Source organism: Falco cherrug, chromosome 2 (assembly GCF_023634085.1).
Source record: "Falco cherrug isolate bFalChe1 chromosome 2, bFalChe1.pri, whole genome shotgun sequence".
Lineage (NCBI taxonomy): Eukaryota > Metazoa > Chordata > Aves > Falconiformes > Falconidae > Falco > Falco cherrug.
In genome coordinates this window covers 7,188,775-7,211,335 of record NC_073698.1, presented here as the reverse complement: position 1 = coordinate 7,211,335, position 22,561 = coordinate 7,188,775, and the positions used below count along the sequence as shown (strand labels likewise).

At 41.7% G+C, this 22,561-nt stretch overlaps 1 protein-coding gene across 2 annotated transcripts; it reads left to right on the top strand.

The window, feature by feature from the left end:
* The first annotated feature begins 1,666 nt into the window (after positions 1–1,666).
* EED (embryonic ectoderm development) lies at positions 1,667–18,972 on the top strand. 2 transcript variants are annotated; one of them, XM_055702241.1, is made up of 12 exons: positions 1,667–1,814; positions 4,610–4,762; positions 10,089–10,181; positions 11,085–11,150; positions 11,882–12,007; positions 12,126–12,207; positions 13,788–13,879; positions 14,807–14,940; positions 16,069–16,174; positions 16,955–17,113; positions 17,579–17,652; positions 18,643–18,972. In XM_055702241.1, the coding sequence occupies exons 1-12, from the start codon at positions 1,686–1,688 to the stop codon at positions 18,767–18,769; spliced, it is 1,341 nt and encodes a 446-aa protein (XP_055558216.1). In that variant the 5' UTR covers positions 1,667–1,685; the 3' UTR covers positions 18,770–18,972. The 2 variants fall into 2 exon arrangements, with proteins under 2 accessions (XP_055558216.1, XP_055558217.1); XM_055702242.1 differs by lacking the exons at positions 12,126–12,207; positions 13,788–13,879 and having other exon boundaries at positions 1,668–1,814.
* Positions 18,973–22,561: the final 3,589 nt, after the last annotated feature.

Sequence of the window (22,561 nt, the reverse complement as noted above, 5' to 3'; positions counted from 1 at the left end):
GCATAGACACTTTCCAAAGAGAACCTCAGCAGAGCACAAATTGAAGCAAATCCTCTGAACTTCCAAGCTGGTGTTTAACCACACAACTAATTCTTTAAATAGAAGCTTGATGAAGTGTACTTTTGGAAACTCAGCTCCCCTGGTGTACCGGCCTTTTGTATCTTCTGAGAAAGCAAAAAAAAAGGCAAGTGGTTTAGACTAAGAACGGTCTAGTGAGGACAGCAGGATTGTTACTGGGTGAAGGGAGTCATTTAGCATCCAGAAGATAGGAAATGGCATAGACCAGTCTGGGCCCAGTAAGCTGGTGATGGAGACCAAACTGGTTGATTCTGGGCGTGGGTGGGGAACCTTCCCACATGCAAGCCAAGAAGCACGGGCTAGCCGAAGCTTTCACTTTCCTTATGTTTGGGATGAGCCAGTGAAAGCTGGTGGAGTTGAATGTGTAGCTGGCCATCTGGAGAATGTCAGCTGACAGCTGAGAAACGAAGGGGAGCTGTCTTCCCTCCAGTAGCTCAAGGGCACCCATGGGGAGAAGTTAAAAATTCTCACCACTGAAAACTTTATGCCTGCCCTTCTTTCAACAGATCTGCAGCACAGTTGTGATTTACTCTTAATTAAGATGCCAGTCTCAAAACATCCTGTCATACTTGAAAAAAGCACAAGACTGTACATTCTCCCACAAACACTTATCACAACCTTGATCTTACAGCACAGAGCCAGACAGAGCTTTATTAATTGTGAACTACAACCTTTTGCTATATATTATGTAATGCTTCATTGGAGCCTACAGTTCTGCAGAAGAAGAGACTGTTCATTGCTAGAACCACTATACTACGTGCATCATTTTAAGCATATCTTTTCCTCTTTATCTCCAAGGGTGATGCGAGACTAAATTTTACATACAGAGCATGGTTCACCTCTGCCACTGCCCTCAAAGCAATTGCTTTTTGAGACTGGAATGTCTCCCTCAGGGAGGAAAGACTTGTTTCTGCCCCTACAAGATAAGACACTGTGCCTGTGGGCCAATTACTTTTCCCCTTCGGTGGAAGTTTTTTTATTTTACTGTTCATAATTATTATGACTTTGGGACCTTTGATTTCTGAAATAAATAAATACAAATCTGGCAACTGCAATTATTTCATTTATAGCTGTAGAAGGAACTTGTCAGGGAGTACAGTAGCAGGCAGCTGAGCAGAGCTTATCTTACTCCTCCGAAACACCATTTTCAGATTACAGGACTTTTGTAGAGCAAGACAACGAAAGTCCTTTAGGCACAAGAAACAACAACCGCACCAAGACGGACAGAGGGACCGTTAGCACCCGTGGCGACAGGGACTGCTCGTTTCTACCTCACACGTATCCTCGGCCGGACCTGCCTCGCACGGCCAGGCCACAAGCAACGATATAAAGTGCCGCCACGTTTCCCTGCCGTTAAAACGACGGGCTAACCCAACGCCTAGCCTCGCCGAGGCGAGCAAGGACCCCTCCGCCCGCAGCGCCCCCTCAGCCGCCGCCAGCCCCTGAGGCGCCGCGCGCCGCCGGGCGCGGGAAGAGCGCTTTTTCAGCAGTGTGGCAGCTCGCCGCTCCCCGGCCGGGGAACGGGGCGCGGGGCTGCTTTACGGCAGGCGTTTCGACCTCCCCGTCCGCGCTTTGCGGCTGCGTGGCGGGGTTGGGGGGCGGGGAAGATGTCTGAGCGGGGAGAAGCCCCGGCGGCGGCGGCATCGGCGGGAGTGGGGGGTGAGATGCCGGCGAAGAAGCAGAAGCTGAGCAGCGACGAGAACAGTAACCCCGGGGACCTGTCCGGCGACGAGAACGTGAGGCCGGGGCGCGGGAGTGGGCGGCTGGGGCGGGGGGGGAGGGGCGGTGAGGCGGGAGCGCGCGCGCGGCGGCCGCGGGGCCTCGCGCCGGGGGCGGGCGGGAGCGCTGAGGCGAAGGCGGTGGAAAGGGGGGGGGGTCGCGCCCGCCGGGCCTCGCCCGCCGGGCCTCGCCGTGAGAGGAGCTGCCGGGCCGGCCCACTCGGGGTGTCCCGCGCCCCGAGGGCCCCGTCCGACCCCGCCGGGGCGTGGGCGCCTCCCGGGCGGGAGAGGGGCTGGGGGCGAGGAGGGAGGGGCGGGTGTCACCCGGCCGCCGGGGCTCGGTGGCTGCCCCCGGTGGGCCGCTGGAGGGAGGCCCCGGTGGCAGAGACCGGCGTGGGTCTCTGGGAGAGACACTCACTTTCCTTCCACGTGGGTGAGGGAGGATTTGAGGCCCAAACTCTCAGTGGGCTCTGGCTCGAAGTCTGTTTCGAAATGTCAGGCTTTCTTTGGCCATTTTGCAGCCAAAAAAAATGGGTCATTTTTTCTTGCAGATTTGTGGCGCGTGTCTTCACCGTCACGTTGCGGAGTAACATGTGGCATAAATTTGTGTGTGCGGCCCCTTGGTGAATGAGGAGTAGGGGATAGTGCTCATAAGCCTCTGTCAGCAGAAGGCGGCAGCAGGGGATGAGGACTGTAATTCTCGAAGTTGGGCTAAAATCTAGTGTTCAGAGCAAAGGTAATGTGATTGATCTAGAATAGCTTTAGACTTGAGAGATAAACTTAGTCTAAGGTATATAGCAGTCATTTTGTCTAGTTATGGAGTGTGTGGGGGGGGGTTACTTGGGTGTTAGCTTTATGCAGTGTGGGGTTTTTTTTCTGGTTAGAGCACTTACCTAGAAAGCAAGGGATCTGGACCACATCCCCCGCAACCTGTGGACATGCTGCTTGTGAGGTGACAGGCAGGTTTGAGGTGCTCTGCACCGCTGCTGCCGAATTTGTTTTTTTAACAAAGCCATTCAGGTTTACTTTGGTGCCCCTTGTAGGCTGTCAGTGACTACAGATGTGGACTTTCTGGTTATTGAAAATGCGATGTATTTCCATGGTGAAAGGATTCCCTTTTGAGTTTGTTACTGGACTCCACTCTTCCTGAAAGATGGGGATTCTGTTTAAAAGTTGGTGTAATAGTGTTGATTTGGAAAAAGGGTATATTTTGTTCCGCAGGTATCCTGAGTGCAAGTTTGTCGGTTATGTTGTAGTTGCAGATACCCGGTGTAGTTGCATCATACCAGGTACTTGGTGTTCTTATATTAACAATATCTGACTAGTCCAGAGATAAAACATCAGTCTTGTAAATTATTATGACTCTGGCTAGCAAGTACACTTGGGAGATGAGAATTTGGCAAACTCTGAAAATTTTTTAGTGTAATGGAGAAGAAACGAGAAAACGTAAAAATCGTTAAACTCTGTTATGCACATTAAGGGAGGGCTGGCTTTTTCAGGGGTGCAACTTGAGGGGAATGACCCCAGGTTTAGGCAGTTCACTTACAGGCTTGTGTGTTGTCCTTCCTTTTTTTTTCCTCTTGATGTCCTGATTTTCAGAGTTGTTGGGCAAACAGGCTGGTACACCTCTACTGGCTTCTGATAATACAGACACAAAACTAGGACAAAGAATAAATGTTTGGTGGGAATTGGTGTATTAGTCTTTATAGTTGACCTTATTCCACATTCCTAGTGGGTTTCCTGATGCAGCTTCATGTTACGCTTAATCTCCTCCAGTGACAGACTGTTGTCTGCCTCTGTCTCCCTTAGCTCTGATCTGGAAATCACAGGGCCTTCGAATGAGTTCTTTTCCGCCCAACTACTCCGATGAAAGTGACCAGACTACCTTGCCAAAACAAACCAAAACCAAAACAAAACAAGTTGATTTTTAACAAGCTGAACTTACTCATATGGAAGCACAGGGTTGCCAGTTATGATGCAGGTGAAATTGAAGTGCACTGTGATGTTGATGGGTGATGCAGGGAATAGAAATGTTATTTTGAGTAGTGTTGTGCAGTCAGTCTGCATATGAAATTAGTGTTAATTGCCCAAAGCTGATCTAAAACTGCTCAGCGCCTCGGTGGGTTGTTTTGCACACCCCTTTTTTTCAGTTCTCCCCATCGTTACCTCAGCTCTGGCTGCTGATGGTTGGAGGGGCAGTTGGTTTAGTTAGCTGTAGTTAGCTGATCTGACAGAAAGCTAATTTTTTTTTCTTAGCTTTTAGTTGAAGAAAGTATCTTTAGAAAAGAGCAGGAGGGAGAGGTAGGACTTACTCTTCTAGTGGCAGTGCTGACTTATTGCAGAACTGCTGTGCCTGATGCTGCTGAGGGCGTACAGAAGTCTCAGAACAGTTAGATTCTTGGTATGGCTAAGCATAATGTTTTTACACAAACAGCCTCTTCCTTCAGTGCTTCAGAGTACTGATTTCATCTACGTCAAAGATTTTTTTTCTAGGGAAAGTAACTGCTTTATCTTTAGACATTTTCTTAAAAGCAGCTACCAGTATTCTGAAGAAACTTCACTAGATCACAGTTCACATCTCTCCCTCTTGGATAAGGCCTCATGTGACTCATGTTCTGTTTCTAGGGAGGAATGCTATTATGTTAGTAATATATTTAAATACATGAATCTAAATAACACCGAGTCCTAGGAGATCTTCTGTTCTCTACAGAGAAGAACAAAAAGTGAAAAGGCCAAGTGCTGCAAAATCAGTTGAATTTATACAGCAGTTAATGATATCTTTATTACCTCCTATATAATTTAAATGTTTTCAGGATGATGCCGTTAGTATTGAAAGTGGTACTAACACTGAACGCCCTGATACACCAACAAACACTCCTAATGCACCAGGAAGAAAAAGCTGGGGGAAAGGAAAATGGAAGTCAAAGAAGTGCAAATATTCCTTCAAATGTGTAAATAGCCTAAAGGTAGGTATGTGTAAGCTTCAGCACGGGAATGCTGGGTACCACTTGCTGGCAAGTAATGTTAATGTTGACTGAAATGGTGTCAAAATAGAGATTTTGAAATATCTGTATAGATTATGTTCCATGTTCATTTGAAGAAAGTACCTTTCATATTTGGAATGGCTGAAGTTTTGAAGGAAAAGGATGCTGAGAAATAGGAAACACTAGGTAGTTCTGCAATTAACCCAATTTTTGTACAGGTTTGCAAAGTTATATGTGATATGTTATGATTACGTATTTCATTGAAGCTGTAGTTGCTTGAGATAAAGATAAGAAACCGAATAAACAAATTCAGATAAAATGAAACCTGTGACAACTTGATGTAAAAACACAGAACCTGTACAGATTTTTCTACTTGTTAAAATGTGTTAAAAAAACCCCCTAAAACCCCCACAAAACATTCCAATGATCTTGGAATAGCTTTTTCCTCCTGCTTACCAGATTGGGTATTTTCTGTCCTCTGGAAATTGTCATAAATGCTGTATAGTGCAGTTTGCTTAATATATTGTGAGTGTTGTGATTGTGTGTTTGCACCTGATCTAGGTCATATTTATCTCCCTGCATAATACTAGCATTAAGGGATGTGGATTCATGGTCTTTACTCTCAGTTCTTGTGGTTTAGGGTATTATTGTTTTCTTCTGCACTGGTGACAGACTATGGTGGACTGAATGAATTTTCTTTTCTATTCTTTTGCACTGTCAGGATGTTGTTTTTTCATTCCTCCTCATTGTGTGGGATATTTATTTGGCAAAAGCTGTAAACATGCCATCAGATCGGATTTTTATGAGTTCTAAATAAAGCAAAGATTGCATCTGGAACAAGATGGGAGTTTTGTTAAACTTTATATTTAGTGTGCAGCTCTGCAGTGGATATTTTCTGCAGACTTGCTTTAAGAGTTTTTTGTTATTCCCACACACTTAACTGTTGAGCTGTGCTGATGTAGCTGTTTCTGAACTTTGGCTTTAGACTGCCTCACTGAAATGCTAGGGTAGCCGTGCAGGAGGGGATGAGAAATTTGGAGCATGGAAACCTCCTAAATGAGCTTTGCCACTGGAGAAATTGTGATATGCAGTTATACTGACAAAAGTATCTGGGAAATAAGCTGATCTTAATGTGTTTTTTTTGAACTATAAAAATTATCTGCAGTCCTTTCAGGGTGTAGGAGGAAAGGAAGTTCTTTCATTTTCACCTAGGTAGGCAGCTGTTCTCGCATGAATTGCTCCCACAGAAGTGCTTTTTGTGGCTTCAAGTTATACTTCAAACACAGGTGTCGGCCTTTCAGCACCCAAACATTTAACAGGTTCTTAATTTTGCTGAGCCTTTGTTTTCTGTCTGCCGACCGAATATTCCAAAGGGATTAGTACTTTCAAGCATCTTCTGGGAAAACACAACATTCCTTCACCCTAAATTCAACCCAGGCCCCACTAATAGGGTGACCCAAAAGACCACTGTATGAAGTTAAGCAATCCCCGACTTCCATGGATTTGGATCAGGGCCTGAGAGCACATTCCTGTGCAAGTGGAATCAAGCTGTGAGGGAGTAAATGTAGCATTTCAGTTAAGTGGGATATCTTTTATCTTTTCCCCCCATTTCTCTTTAAATCGAAATTAATGCTAATAAACAAGCATGTTAATACAAAGACTATGTAGCAGCCAAATTTGGTAACCAGTTTTTACTTCATGTTTGAAGAAGCCTCTCCTTTTCTTTTTCCTGTTCTTCTTTGCTAATTTTGCAGATACTGTGGAGATAAACTCTTCAACAGTTGAATGTTGTCTATGGGTTCAGAAAGACACTTGTCACTCTGCATATCACATCATATATCCCATTGTTTAAATCTCTTTGAACTATGCTTTAAGGTGCATGTACTGAAATTAATGAAGAGTCAACATGATTTAAAGACATGGAAGTTAATTTTATTATTCTTTAGGGATATAAAAATGATGTGTTTTTTACACTTTCCTACTCTTGCTTTTCCCTCTTATTTTGCTTTTTACTTTTCTTCCTTGGGGAAACAAAGAAATATGGCCATTTCTGTCTGCTTTGACTGTTAAATGCTTATGATTCAGCCTGAAAAACTAAGTGCTTGCTAAATATGCCTTTTAAATACTACTGTGAAAGTTATTTTGGGGGATATGTAAGCATCAAGAAAACAAAAATATAACTTGGAATATGACAGGAAATAAAATACTGCCTGGTTTTGTTTTTTTGTGTGGGTTTTTTTTTTTTTTTGCACTACTGAAAAACTTTTGCTCCCTGTGGGCTGAATGGAACTGTGGTTCCTAAATGAGCATATAAAGCTAACAGTTGCACATCCATACATGTTTTGCTTATAAATCTTTCAGCAGAGAACCATGTGGATTCTGCTTTGATCTGCTCCCTTTAAAACTGTGCTGGTATTTGCCCTCCTACCTTTTACTCTTTCTTAGGGTGTGGCTCAGTGGTTGTTAGCAGTGGGTGGTGTCTCAGCTTCTACTCACTGTCCCCTGAGCTGGGAGTCAGTAAGCAACCATATACAAGATTCTAGTTTGTTGGTGTGTAAAGGAGAAGTAGCTACAACCACTGCCAATACTGGCTTGCTTCCATAGCTGGGAACTGGAAATGCATGCGTGGTCGGTTGGTTTCCCACTGGCACTGTGGGTGACAGCGTTATTAAAATGTGTTCATGTAGTCGCAGGTGATTATTTTTTTGTGTTGGCTTATTACTTCACTGCCCTCAGTCTAAAAACAGCTGTAGGCTTACTCTCTGACTGAGCCTGAGTTGGCATTGAGTAAGGGCAGAACTAACCATTGGTTTGTTATTTATTTGCTTTTTTAACAATTGTAGGTCTATTTTCTCCTCTGCCTTCTTTCTCTGGTGTACAAAGAACCTGAGTCCTTTGGGTTTTGTGCCCTTTAATCATACCAGGGTTAAGATGACATTTCAGAGTTCTACTTTTGTACCAGCATCTGGGTCAGTCTTCCGTCTGTACAAGCTAGTGGTCAATTTTGCGTGACATACTTGGCATCTTAGGATAACCATATTGTGTAGCACCTAAAAGTGTAATGTTTTTAAAAACCTGCTTCACTGTTTAGCGCTTGGGACAAAAATTAGAGCAGAGAAGTATTATCAAAATAGCTTGTGCTGTCTCTGACTAGTGAGGATGATGGTAGTTTAAAGGAGGTGAGCGTAACTTCTTCAGATACCGTAGTGACTTCCTACAAGAGCCTCAGCCTGACTTCATCTATTAGACACCAGAAAAACTGCGATATGTATGGTCAGGCTCTTGGAGGTTGTAGCACTCAATGTGAGGAACATAGTGTGGGTGTTGTAGGTCATACAAAGACATGTGTCTCGCAGAGTAGTTTTTCCAGGGAAATAGGCTGTCTTTGAAAAAGCTTATTAAATACTTCCAAGTGTGCACTCAAATATAAAAATACAGAAACAGTATAGCCATCTGTTGTATCTCTCTTCTTGTTACGTGTCACCCTAGTCTGGGTCCTACCTAGAAAATCATAAACTTACTACAGCTGATGCTGGAAAACCATCCAAGCTTGGGGGGGAAAAACATCTTCCTTTTTACTTTCCCCATTTCACTAAATTTGTCAGAAACAGTGCAGATGACAGAGAACAAGGTTATTCCAGTAAAACAAGTGCAAAACCTGTGAATACATGTCTGTAATAAAGCAGTAAGAATCATGCATTTTACCTGTGTTATCTTCATGCGGTATGTCAAAAGCCCCCAGTATTCACCAGCATGAACTCTAATACAAAAGTTAAACCCCAATCAATTATTAGTAGAAATTTTTTTTAAGTATTCTGTATTTGACCTCTCAGCCATTCTCTTCAGGAAAGGCTTAAATATGCTAAAAAACAAGCCTAGACAGTAAAATTTGTAAATTTCATGGGACACTAAAAATCATGACCTTGTGTATGTAATTTTATGGCATAGTTTTCCTCATTCTTCATCTCTGATTAACCGATAATGCTTTACAGATGCTGAATACCTGCTTTTTCCTTCTGTCCTGGGGTCACTAATAACCTTGCTACTTTTCCCTTTGCTAATATCCCTCATCACATAAAGCCACTAGTCCGTTCTTTCATGGTATGGTGGGTAATACTTTGAGTTAAACTTTGAACAATTCTTTTTAATCTGTATTCAGCTTTGGAAGTTGTTACCTCTCATATGAATTGCAGGACCTTTCATCTGTGAAAGATTTTCTAATTTTTTAGCTCTTCTAGTTATCTCTGTTAATAATAGATACTGCCTTTCTCGGTAAATAATGCTATTTTAAATTCTTCCAGACTTCCTTACTTTTCTGGGTAGCGTTGGACTCCCCACCCGCACCCTCTCCTCAGATTTATTCTTTGGTTCTTGGATAGGCCAGAGCTGCCAGGGCATTCCTTGTGTTGTCTCTGAAGCACTGCCATTTGAAGGCCGCTTAACAGCCGTCATGAGACGAGACACTTCCTTCCTGCTTGCACTGTCCCAGACAGTCCCCTGTGGGGAGGCACTTTAATGAACATTATTCTTACTGAAAACATCCTGTCAGGACAGGCCAAAATACTGTTATCAATTATTAACAAGCACCACCATATTCATCGCAATTCATAAACATATCTGCTTCTTTTTTCTCTATTAAACTGATGTAAGTTGTATAAAAATAGTATTTGGCATTTCCGTGTTGACTGTGAAGGTGATCTGAAAACACTTTGAAGGCATGAACTTTGCAGCAGCATTGTGACATGCTGGAGAGCATTCGTAGTGTCTGTGCAGTCGCAAGACCTAACTGTGCTGTAATAGTTAAATGTGGCCCTTCTCCACCCTTCTAGTCCGATTCTTCTCTGTCTTAATAGTTCTCCTCTGCAAAACTGTAAATCCTTGCAGGGAAGTAATTATAACCATAGAAAGTGCATATAGATGTCGCCTTAGATGCAGAGGTTGCCTTGTTCAAAATTGCAAAAGTAGTAGAGCTGCAATTATAACTCGGGAGTTCTGCTGGCTTCTGGCCATAACTGTGAGACAACAGTTCTTCCCCTTTGCTTTTTTTAAAAAAGCTTGGTAGGGGAAGAAAAAGGGGAGGTGTCAGAATATTCCTTTAACCTCCCTTTAGGACAGCCAAGTTAAAATGTGATGTTACAAAACTGTTCTTTTTAACTGTTCAGTATCAGAAATTATACTGGATGTGAACCCAGTAGTTTGAGGAGGAAAATATAAATTAAACTGTTCACGACCACAGCTGAATTTCACAGAGGTAACATGCCTGTGGGTTTGGGGTTTTTTTGTCTCTAATCTTACTTTACATCTACAGGAGGACCATGGGCAGCCTTTGTTTGGAGTCCAGTTTAACTGGCACAGTAAAGAAGGTGATCCTCTCGTTTTTGCCACTGTAGGCAGCAACAGAGTGAGTAATCTGTTTTTAACCGTAAGCCCTTCCATGTGGTTCTGTTTGCATTCTTTTTTTCAGCCAATCCCTTTACCTGTATTTAGTACGGACACAGGATACTTCATGTAGAAAGCTTTATTTCTGAGGTGTGTAACGTCTGTTATCTGGGAGAGTTACATCTTCTGGCTTGTTTTATGAAGTCATGTGTTAGCTATTTGGGAATTAGCCTATATAGTAAAGGAAAAAATCCTTCAGTAATATAAACATGGGATAAGGAAGAGAGGTGTGTAAATGTATTTTCTTACTAAAATTGCTCTTCATAGATGTTATTGTTTCCAAAAGGTCATGGGTCTAAAATAGGATGAGAAGTGTCTGCAATGATGGCAGGCAGCTCAGTAGGTAAATTAATGGCTTGTGCAGGGTAAATTTATAGGCTTTTTCTGAGCCAGGATCTGTGTCATTTCAGTCTTGAAAATAACTCCTGAAGTGCATTCTATGCAAGTGTTGTGAATAAACAAGAAGCCTTTCATTTCCAGGTTTCTTCCTCCTGGCAGTCACCAGAAGTGACTAAACTAAGATTAAACAGCATCAGTGTGGCTCACTAAAAGACCAAGTCATGTTAGAGATGGCTGTAGTAACAGTCCAAATAGAGTTTAATCTTACTAAGACAATTCAAATAACAGATGTTAATATCTGGGAAGAACAGCTGACAAGTCCTGGAGTGGTGCTTTACTGAAGCTGCTGTGAGCGTTCTTTTATCAAACCATTTCTACCTGTTGGAAACAAACAGATGATAGATGAGATCTAAACTGTAAAGGCATGCTACCTCTCCCCATCAGGCAGTCAATACACAGGTGCATGTGATTTCCTTTTGAAATAGCACAAGTAAGCAGCAGTCTCTCCCATTTTTTTTCCCTTCAGGTTACTTTATATGAATGTCATTCACAAGGAGAAATCCGTCTGTTGCAGTCGTATGTGGATGCTGATGTATCCTTTTAAGTTAAAAAGCCACTTGTTCACTTCCTCTCAAAAATGAAGAGGCTTTATAGGAAAAAGCATACAAAGTTTTTGTCTGTGATTTAATACTTTGCTCATGTGGCACATTCCTTAGGTCCAAGTCTTACCTCTATCCCACATCCTAGAGGCTCTTCTATTGAAAAAAATATTAAAAATGCAGACTCGTGGACCATGCTGTATTAAAATACTTGAAAACTGATTCTCCATCAGTTTAATCTTCCCAACACTAATATTTGTGTAATGTTTCACATTCACTGCTTTGCAGTGGTCTCCACTTCCCTATGAATTGGAACTGGGTTTAAAGCCTAAGAACTATGTTTCATGCTCTGAAGCGTTAGTAAGTTGTGTTGATCATTTGCGATACGCAAGTCAATAACTTGTGAACTCAGTCTTGATTCATTATTCCCAATCTTCAGGTGTTTTGGAGAAAGAGATTAAAAAGTGATGCCAAGAGAGAGGAGGTATTCCTTGTACCTTACGGAACAGAAGTGAGGAAATTGGCGCCTATAGAAAAGATGGCATTGCTTGTATTTGCAGTTGTATAACTGGATATGTATCTTTTTCTTAGTGCCCAGGAGTCTCTGCTGGACCCAATTTCATAAAATAGCAACAAGTTTACTTTAAAAAAAAAAAATCACATTGTTTGGAGAAAAAAAAAAATCTCCTGTTTCTTCTGTATTCCTTAACATAAGGTGTTGTAGGCAGATGAAAATTTCTATACCTGTGCGTGGACATACGATAGTAATACAAGCCATCCTCTTCTGGCTGTGGCAGGGTCCAGGGGTATTATTAGGATAATTAATCCTATTACAATGCAGTGCATAAAGGTGAGTGCTCAGAACTTCAAGATACTGCTTGCATTTCAGTAAGGCATGATACTTATGTCTTCTAAATACATGTAAACATGAGGGGAATTGATAACTTGGTCTCTGAATTCTGTCCCAGCACTACGTGGGCCATGGAAATGCAATCAATGAACTGAAATTCCATCCAAGAGATCCAAATCTCCTTTTATCTGTAAGCAAAGGTGAGGAAAAAAACCTCTTTTTTTTTTGTGTAAGTCAGGATACTTTGGATTGGATTTTGGTCTTGAAAATGGCCAAAATCTCCAAGAATTTTTTATGAATGGCACTGAACAAGTTTACCTTGAAAGTTGAGAGCAACTCTTGCTCTTTTATGGCTATATATCTTGTACATATTAAATCCATGGCCTACAATAAACATAACTCTGCTTGTGGTGCAAAGGGATTGTGAACAATGCTGCTTTTAGGAAAGAAGAAAGTGAGATTTGGGGTTGCTCTTTATGGTCTAACAGCCGATTTAAATTTTTTTTCAGTTGTTGAGTCATGTTGCCATCTAGGGGGGTTGTTGTAGTGTTGCAGACAGCATTCACCACCGTGTCCATGGGGGAAAAACTTCCATTCTCTGTCGTTCAGGAGCAGCAATGGACTGCTGTCCAGTTAACTGGACTTTGTGTAAAAAGCATAATAGTGAAGGGAGAAGTGAGGGTTTGGTGTGGTGTCTTGTGGGCTTGTCCAGAACGTCTAAATAGCCACAACTTCCTAATCTTGACTGTTCTGTTAAGTAAGGGAGTACGTGATCTGCCACAGGAGCAAGCATTCATGAATGCTTGAGTTGGAAACATTCACATAAAGTGACTTTTGACTCCAGCGTATTTGGCATTACTGCTGAAGCTGCCTGAGAATAGGAGTTGGGAACCTCTGATCTTTGCAACTGTCAAGTTTGTGCTGTGGGTCTGTGATGTTGAATTTCTTGTTCCGTGTATTTTTTTAGGTTCTCTTTTTAATAGCTTTTTAACGTCAGCCATAATGTAACAAGTTTTAGTGTGCAATCTCTGGACTAGATACTGTCTCTGAGAAGTCATGAGGTAGGAGTCTCAGAACTGCTTGGCTGAGAGATGAGTAGAAAAAGAGGAAAATATTTGGGACTTTGTGGCCTTCCAGTTGGTGTTGCTGTAATTCTGTGCAATGTACTTGTGGAATCCAAAAGGGAAATACACTAGAGGTTCCCGTTTCCATTGGGAAACACAATAGAGGTTCTTCATTAGAAATTGTTAAAGCTTTCTTCAAACAAGTGGATTTGTCAGACTTTGGAATACATATTGTTTATAGAAACAGTTTCTCCCATCCCTACATTCTGTGGTTCTTGAAGAATAACATTTTAAAGATGAAAAAGCGGAAAATCAGAACTTCTCTGAATGCTGATGTAAGAATGGCTGAAAGGAATTCTAGGAGATTTTGATACATAAAATTGTTTTTTGAGATAAGACTGAATAAAACTGTATTTGTCCAAGATCAGACTCTTCTTTGCTTTTCAGATGATCTGAAGATCCAAGTATATTTTTGCCAGAAGCTGTCCCTAGGGGAGGGGGGTGGGCACACCTTCTCACTTACAGAATTACTTTAACAGTAGTTCAGTTGTAATGGCAATTGTAGTTAATGCAGTTCCATTTGTTTCTAACAAGTGAAGAATTAAGTGCGTTTTTGATGTTTACATGAACACCTGTTATTGAAAGTGGTTAAGCTGAAATATATTATTCATATGTACCTATAAAAAGCAGCATGTAATTTTATTTGTTCTTTATAGATCATGCATTGAGACTGTGGAACATCCAGACAGACACGCTGGTTGCAATATTTGGAGGAGTAGAAGGGCACAGGGATGAGGTGTTAAGTGCAGTAAGTGGAAGACTGTGGGGCAGTGATTTAGATTTACAGAGGGTAGTAAGCCTACGATATGCAACATTTATCCTCTTGTGCACTGTTTTGATATTATACCTACTTAAAAAAAACCTGAAGTGCATAAATTCTGTTTTAAGGGGATAGACAAGTTTAAATCTAAGGTGGTTTGATCTGGCCACCTCTCAATATGCAGGACAGGTGTTCACCTTCTCTTATGTTTCAATAGCTAGCTTTCTCACAGTGCAGCCTAGAAGTAAACAAAACAGAGCTCAGTGGGGCTAGAAAGAGTAAAAAGTTTTCATGATGGTCCCACTTCTGAAGTTCTTGAGGTCTTACAAAGCCAAAGCAGCAAGAGCAAATAAACTTTGAGACACATGGTAGTGAAGGAAAGAAGTTATTTCAGGTGAGTTATGCTGCTTTTCAGTGGCTGTGAACAGACGCTGGTACCCAGCAAATACCAACTAGAATAGCTGACTTTTAATGTGCTGCTCTTAAGAACTGTTTTCATTCCTGTTGTGTGACCTGAAAGGTGAGGGGTGCGTCTGTATGAAACCTGACTGTATTATTCTCTTGTGGTTCTAAATAGTCATCACCCATGTCATAGCCCTGGAATTCTGCCAAAGTTGATCCATAAAAGAAACCTAGGGAATGTACTGAGGGGGGAGAACTAGCAGTAGATTCATTGTCTGTCAGTGCTGTTGAATATGCCTCTCTTTCTTGAGAGAGAGTAAATATAATTATTAGGATACTGTGCTTCTTTGCAGTGAGCAGGATTACATTATTAGTACTTTTATATCTGAAATACACATTTTTATTGCATTGTCTACACAGAATATGCTGTTTTGATGGAAATGATGGCATAAAGTCTGAGTTGATACCATGCAGCTTAGGCTGGGGGTGCTCAAAACTATTTTATATACATAGGATTATGATCTTCTTGGTGAAAAAATCATGTCCTGTGGAATGGATCACTCTCTAAAACTCTGGAGAATTAATTCCAAGAGAATGATAAATGCCATCAAAGAATCTTATGGGTACAACCCAAATAAAACCAACAGGTACGTAGTCCGTAGTCTTCATCTTCTTGGCTGCCTTTGCAAAACATGAATGCTCTCATCAGTGGCCCAGGTTAATTCCTATCCAAATTGGGAGTTCCTGGGGATACTGGGTGATCTGGGTATTGTGCTGAATACTGAATCTCTCTAGAATGTGTCCTATTGATGTTTGCTTCAGTAGAATTTTACTGAATTCAGATTCGATGTCCCGAGACCTTTATTTTTCAGTATCTTAATTATTTCCTTATCTGCTTGACTAGAAAATGTCTGGAATTACTACCTTTGTCATTCTTAATTAAAGCTTGCATTTCATTGTGTTTCAAGATGTCAGCAGCTTTTCTTCCTCTCACCTCAAAAAATTTAGGAGGCAATGAAGTCTGTGCAATTAAATGTAGCAGATAGTTTTATATTGAGTAGTTATTACTGATTATTGTATCTGTTATTTGACTTTGGCGTGGGGACAAAACTGTTGACGTAGTAAGAACCTTAATTTTCATCATTCTGTGATCTGACTTCAGATAGCGAGTAAATTGTCAAGTAAACATGGCAATTAGAAACATGATAGATAAGTCCTCCTTTATGAAGTTCCTCAACTTTTTAATCTTAACTTCTAGTTAAACCATTGAGAGAATTGAGAAAACACACTGAACATGTTCAGCAATGAGACTTAACTAGCTGTGAAAATACTCTCGCTTGTTTTGGTAATGTTACCAAATATTAAATGACGCTTTTTTAGCGTGCTTTTTTTTTTTTTTTAATACTGCGCATTTCTATTTACCAGTGTAGATGTTGCAAAAGCAACATCTTGGGGAAAACTGAACCTTAATAAGTTCTTGAAGTATTTGGCAACAGGAGCTGTATTCAGTATCTGAGGGAGTGGCTTTGCTCAGCGCTGTCTGCGCAGTCTTAACATAGGAAACTAGTTGTTTCATTAGGAATGAGGATGAAAACAGGGACTGTTATAATTAAAAAAAAAAAAAAAGGCATACAAAATCTACTTTGTTATAAAACCATTAAACCAAAAAAGACAGGCTTGCCCTTTTGGCATTGAGATATGTTAAAACTGGCCATTAAAAATCGGACTTGTGCTTCTGTGTTTGTCTGAACCTCACTCAGCAATTTTCTCCATAGGCCTTTTATTTCCCAGAAAATTCACTTTCCTGACTTTTCTACAAGAGACATACATAGAAACTATGTTGACTGTGTGCGATGGTTGGGAGATCTAATTCTTTCCAAGGTAATGTTGCAGCTTTTTCAGCTACATTACTCTTACGTGCTTGTTTGAAGATCTTAAACAATATAAGCTTTACTAGCATTTAGGTCTTAGGCTAAATTACTGTGTTGTGTGAAATAATTTTGTGGATTGTGTTGTGAATTTTTTCACCTGTCAGGATGTGTGGATAAGCAACTTGTACTTAAGAAGTAAAATTATTACTACAGTTGTACCTCTGCTAAAAGTACATAGATAACAGCTACCTAGAGTCTGCATGGAACATACAGGAAGAGAATCCATAGGTACTGTTAAGGGATCCTGCTGCTAAAGGGAGAAATGAGGGCTCCCATAATGGAGTAACTGATTAATGTGTTGTGTCCCCTAGTAACATTGGCTTGCAGATATTAAACGAGGTGGTCAAACTGCCTTGTTGCCAGCTACCCATGCATGCCTGGTCCTGTTGGTCAAAGGGATTGGGTAAACAATCCTCAAATCCAGGTTAATTTAAACTTCTCATGAGTGTGGTTGAGCACATCTGGTTGACTTCCTCTGAAGTGGCTGAGGGAGGGCTCCTGCAGTCCTGTTATCTGGCAGAGCTGTAAGGGCAGCAGGCTCCCCAGTGATGGACAGTGATGTATTCTTGGTGATGTGCCTGTGATCCAAGGACAGAGGTGAGGTTTCAGTTGTACTTTTTTTAATGTCATTGGGGAAGCTGTGAGATGAAATGTTTGGTTATAATTAAGTTAGACTGAATGTGCAATACAAATTATAAATACAGGTGATTTTTCTTTTTCCCCACCCCAGTCTTGTGAAAATGCCATTGTGTGCTGGAAACCTGGCAAAATGGAAGATGATATAGATAAAATCAAGCCCAGTGAATCAAATGTGACCATTTTGGGGAGATTTGATTACAGCCAGTGTGATATATGGTACATGAGGTTTTCAATGGATTTCTGGCAAAAGGTATGTGTCAGATTTGACTTCGCTGTATTTAAATGTGCGTAGCTTTTCATTGATTCTATGTTTATGGGCATGGGAAAAGTCTTGATTCATGTGATGATTGAGAAACAGAACCGTTTGCTGTGAGGGGCTTTGTAGGAAACTGCAGGAGCTGCAGATGTTTCATTCTGTGTTCTGCCTGGTAAAAAAGTCCCACCAATTAAATACTTATTTTCCATCAAAGGTGTGTTTACTGATATCTTCCTCCCCCATCTGCAGAGCTGGACAATAAAATGGAATAAAGGAGGCAAATTTTATAGCCTTTCTAACCCCTTCAACAAACTAAGTCATTCGTGTTCAAACAGTCACACACAATTTATCAGCTATAGAGTCTTTATAAAATTCTGACTTCATTCTTTGAGATAGTATTTTAACATGTCTATTCTCTGGTGTTGTGTTTTTTTTTGTTTTTTTTTTTTTTTTTCAAAGATGCTTGCTCTGGGCAATCAGGTTGGCAAACTTTATGTTTGGGATTTAGAAATAGAGGATCCTCATAAAGCCAAGTGAGTAGTGAATTTTTTTTTTTTAAATTTTGTTAAGACAGGGAGTTGGGATACTTTCCTTTTTCCTTTACCAATAACTATAGAAATTCTTTAACAGTACTCACCACTTTCCATTCTAGCTACTAGGTAAATAAACATTCTGAGCCCCTAAAGGTTGCCATTTATTATTTTTTACTGATGTGTTATTTATATTATTGAAGTGGCAAGAGGCCTCAGTCAGATTGTATTGGGTACTATATGTAGATACAGTAAAAAAGAATTTGTTTCTCAAAGAGCTTATAAACTAATTAGGTGAAAATTTACAAAGCAATTGAGGGAAGATGTGCTAGGTAGGTGTAGCACATGATAAAGGAGAAATAGGTGAAAGGACTAGAGTAATGACAGTGTAAAGGTTGGCTTTGAGTACAATGTGGAGAAAGCGGTGTGGCTTTTAAGCTCCTCCCCGGTGTGGCCAGGCAGTTTTACAGCATGTCTTACATACAAAAGCTGAACAAAAACAAAACAGACCAAAAACCCCCATTATCTGTGTAAAATGTGTATACACTATGTATATAAATAATAATTCCATTATATTTATATATACTTGTATATATTATATATAAAATCTATATAAATACATGCGTGTGTGTATATATATATAAAACCATGAAATTTCTGAAAATGCTGCAGTTCTTCATCGCCCAGTTATGATATTTTTTTCCTAACCACTGGGAAAAAACAATGATTATGAAGTCCTAAGTAATGTGATTCAGTGAGTTTTCAGTCAGTGCTTCAATTAAAATTGGGTGGATAAGAAATGGCGGTGGGTGAGCAGGAAGCGACTGCTTTCCCAAGTCCACGCTTGGAATGCAAAACACACTGTGAAGGGCATAATCCTGTGGCCCTTCAGTTCCTCCTAGGTCACATAAGGAGCTGGTGGAACAGTGCTACATAATGTAGTAATGAGTGCAGATTTAATGTTGCAGCTGAATCATTTTCTTTTATTTATAGGTGTACGACTCTTACTCATCCTAAATGTGTTGCTGCCATTCGACAAACCAGTTTTAGCAGGGACAGTAGTATTCTTATAGCTGTGTGTGATGATGCCAGTATCTGGCGCTGGGACAGACTACGATAAATTACTTTTTCTTAATTCAAAGTAGAAAATATATTTTCAAATTATAATATAGTCTGTTAACTCGCTAGTATGGTAGATGCATTTAGTGTAGACTTTTCTCGAAGGTTCGGCAGGCTGGAGCTGAACTTAGTGATGTTTACATTCTGTGTATTGTTCTGCTTGAAATTGCTGCTTTTAATAAAAAGAAGTATTTTTGTAAAGTTTTCTGAATTGTCCACTTTAATTATTTCCCACAAAGAATTTTCACTATAATTAAGTTACGGCCTGTGAAATATTTTTGCGTACAGCTATCACATAAATATATAGTAACTTGCTAGAAATTTGGTATGTCTGTGCTTGCAGTTGCATTTGTGCCTTTTTGACTGAAAACCTAATGAAGCTGTTGAATTATCCAGGGACCACACAAAGGAAATACTACACTTAGTATAAATAAATGTTAAATCACTGCTAAAAGTATTTTTGAACTCATTCCTTTAGTTGCACATTGAAATTGATTAAATTTTAATAATCTTGAATTCGGATGTGCTTTTCACCATTTCTGTTATTGATTAGGGGGAAAACTTTACTGGCTTTTATGGGTTTTTTGTGGATCCCATTGCTCTACTTGGATTCTGGCTGATGAGTTACTGCAGTTATCTTAAATCAAAGTTAGTTATTGGAATTGTATTTTAATTGCCTCTTTTGTCAGTATCTGCAAATAGCCTCATCACTGTTTTACTTAGCCTAGGAACAATGAATTCTAAAGTCAATATTATTATATACAGGTTTAAAATACGTACAATTAATAAAAGTGAGAGGGAAAAAATGGCTAAGGTGGCAGGCGTGACTATCACTGTTAATCTGTGTTCAGAACACTTGTGTGTATCTTGTCAAAACATAGTTGAAATGTTGGTGGTTGTGTTGTGCAAGTGGTCCAAAACATTGCATTATACTGCGTACCTGAATGAGGAGAAAGGTTAGTAACATTCACTGAAGCTGAACCATTTACATTTTTTTTTCCTACCACGCTCCTCTTATCCTTCACTGTAACACATTACTTAAAAGAAGTATTAGGGTATTATATAAATGCAAGTACACTATAGTTGGCAACATAATAGTGCTTTTTTGATCAGTGGATTAAGTAAAGTAGTCCTGTCTGCTACTGACTTAAGTGCATATTTGACTTTGTATCTTTCAGGATATTGTTTTCTCTGTGTGTTACAGTTTGGGAACTTGTAAATGCTCTGTTTAGATAAACTACCTGTTCAGTTTGAGGTTATATGACTAAGCCAGCTTTGATTTGTGTCCTTGGGAGCCTGCAAAAAATGAAGTCTAGAACAAGTAGTTTCTAAGTCTTAGTCTGTAATCTAATTTTTTCCCTTTTTTTTTTTTTTTTTTTTTCTTTTTTAAATCCTTATCTTTACTACTGGGGAGGTGCGATAATACCATTGTAGCAAGCTCTGTCCAAAAATAGCATTCAGTTGAGCTGGATTCTGGACTCCTTGCACCAGCCAAGTGGCCAGCATGCTCGTTCTTGGATGGGGTGCCCTTGACTGACTGGTCATGGCGATGTGATCAGGAGGCCAAGTGTAGAACCACAGCCTTGGGCAGAACCAGGTACAAGCCCAAGTGCTGGAGGGAGGAGACTGAAGTATCTGAAGAGGGACAAGCAAGACTGGAGCTGGAGACAGGTTTGCAACCTCTAGTTCCACTGCATCTACAGAACTGCTGGCACAGTATGAACCAGCGTTTATGCAACAGCCATGGCCCGTATAGCTCATAGCTCATTCGGTGGAAAGTACGTGGGGGTGGCGTCTGAAAATTATGGGGTGGGGATGTGGTTGCCAAAAAGGCAGTGGGAGTGCTTAGGTTTCCTGCAGCCTTCAAGGAAAGAGCTTGGATCAGATGGGCTAAACTGTATTAAGAACATTTGGAGGCTGGTACCATTTAGCCTTTGCAATGCTTTGTGGGACTATGCCGTTAGACTAGGTTTCCCTGTGCTTTCCCATGTCCAGGGTTGAGAGCGAAATAGGATACAAAAGCAGTAGGGATTTTTTTCAGCCATGGTTCTTTTTTTGGTAAGTGGTACATTGACACATGAGCTGCTCTGTTTGGGAGGAAGGAAAGGAAGGGTGCCTGACTAGAGAGGCCTAACAGTTAGGGTCAGCTTTTACTTCTGTGTTAACTTAGAAATATGCTGAAGGCTGTTCTCCTAAAATACAGACAGATATTCCAGCAGGTTTTCCCTGAGAAACCTGGATGGAGCTGGAATCAGATTCAGGGTGTAAATGAAGGGAAGAACCAGGGAATGTGAACTTGTGAACGTAGAGCTCGAGCGAGCCATGGGGAAGAAAAAAAAAAATCTTCTTAACAACAGTCAGCCCCATCTGCTTTTAATAATACCCTGAATGTACAGCATACGGGGGGGGGGAAAAATATCTGCTGTCATTCAGACCTGTAGAACTCAAGTGAACATAAAAGTTGTGTATTTTTTTAATGTGTGTGTGTGTGTGCTTCCTAGAGTTGCCTAGTTCTAGAATTAAAAAAGGGGGAAAACACCAAATTATTTTTGTTGTATGTCTTCTGGAAGAATAAGTGCTAATAAGAGTTGTAATAATTGCAAAATAATTTAAAGTTCATTGTTCTCCAAAACCTTTTAATACATACATTTCTGTAACATACCTTGAGCGTTCCAGTGCCAAAGTTCTTAGAGCAAAAGAAGTGGAGAAACCTACCCCAACTATCCTGAAAGACATTTAACATTTTCTTCCCCACGGCGTGGCAGCTGCCTGTAGTTCTGGTCTTTGACAGATGCTGCAATAGACTCCTGCTGTTCCCCATCTCAACAAAAAGCAGGGGAGGTAAAGTCAGGCTCTGCCTGGCTCCAGCTTCCTGGCTGATGGTCGCGGGACAGCCAGGGGACTGCTGCAGGAGGCTGCGAGTGGTACAGGCGGCTGTTCGGTATGAACCGTGAAGAGTACAATCAAATTTGAAAGTTGCCGTTTCCTTCAAGTAAAGCACAGTGAGTACCTCCCTGGAGAGATCAACCTCCCTCCATCCCCGGGAAGGTGATGGAGCAGCTCATCCTGGAGGTCATCTCTGAGCACGCAGAGGAAAGGAAGGTTATCGGGAGCAGTCAGTGTGGATTCACCAAGGGGAGATGACTGACCGACCTGGCAGCCTTCTGTGGTGGAACGGCTGGCCGGGCAGGTGAGGGGAGGGCGGTGGATGTGTCCACCTTGACCTCCGCCCGGCTTTTGGCACCGTCTCCCACAGCAGCCCAGGCAGGCTCGGGCCGGGGGTCAGGGGAGCAGTGGGGGGCTGAGAGCTGCCCGGACGGCAGAGCTCGGGGGCTGGGGTCGGTGCTGCGGGGTCGAGCTGGGGGCCGGGAGCTCGCCGTGTGCCCAGGGGTCAGCGCTGGGTCCGGTCCCTGTTCCACTTATTCATCAGTGACCTGGATGAGGGGACAGTGTCCCCTCGGCACGTGTGCTGGTGACACCCCACCGGGAGGGGCGGCTGGTGCCCCAGGGGCTGCGCTGCCATCCAGCGAGGCCTGGGCAGGCCGGAGAGCCGGCGGAGAGGGACCGAGTGACCTTCAGCAAAGGCCAGAGCAGGGTCCTGCCCCTGGGGAGGGACAGCCCCAGGCACCAGCAGGGGCTGGGGGTGACCTGCTGGGGGGCAGCTCTGCGGGGAAGGGCCCGGGAGTGCTGGTGGGCAGCAAGGTGCCCGTGGGCCAGCGGTGTGCCCTGTGGCCAAGGGGCCAGTGGGACCCTGGGGGGCACCAGGAGGAGCGTGGTGGCCAGCAGGTCGAGG

What these genes read in the sequence shown, in the direction of transcription:
- EED (XM_055702241.1), top strand. Translation starts at nt 1,686, where the DNA reads ATGTCTGAGCGGGGAGAAGCCCCGGCGGCGGCGGCATCGGCGGGAGTG. An exon ending in AGTCGTATGTGGATGCTGAT is followed by an intron (nt 11,151 to 11,881) that starts GTATCCTTTTAA and finishes AAGGTGTTGTAG; the next exon opens with GCAGATGAAAATTTCTATAC. An exon ending in GAGATCTAATTCTTTCCAAG is followed by an intron (nt 16,175 to 16,954) that starts GTAATGTTGCAG and finishes TCCCCACCCCAG; the next exon opens with TCTTGTGAAAATGCCATTGT.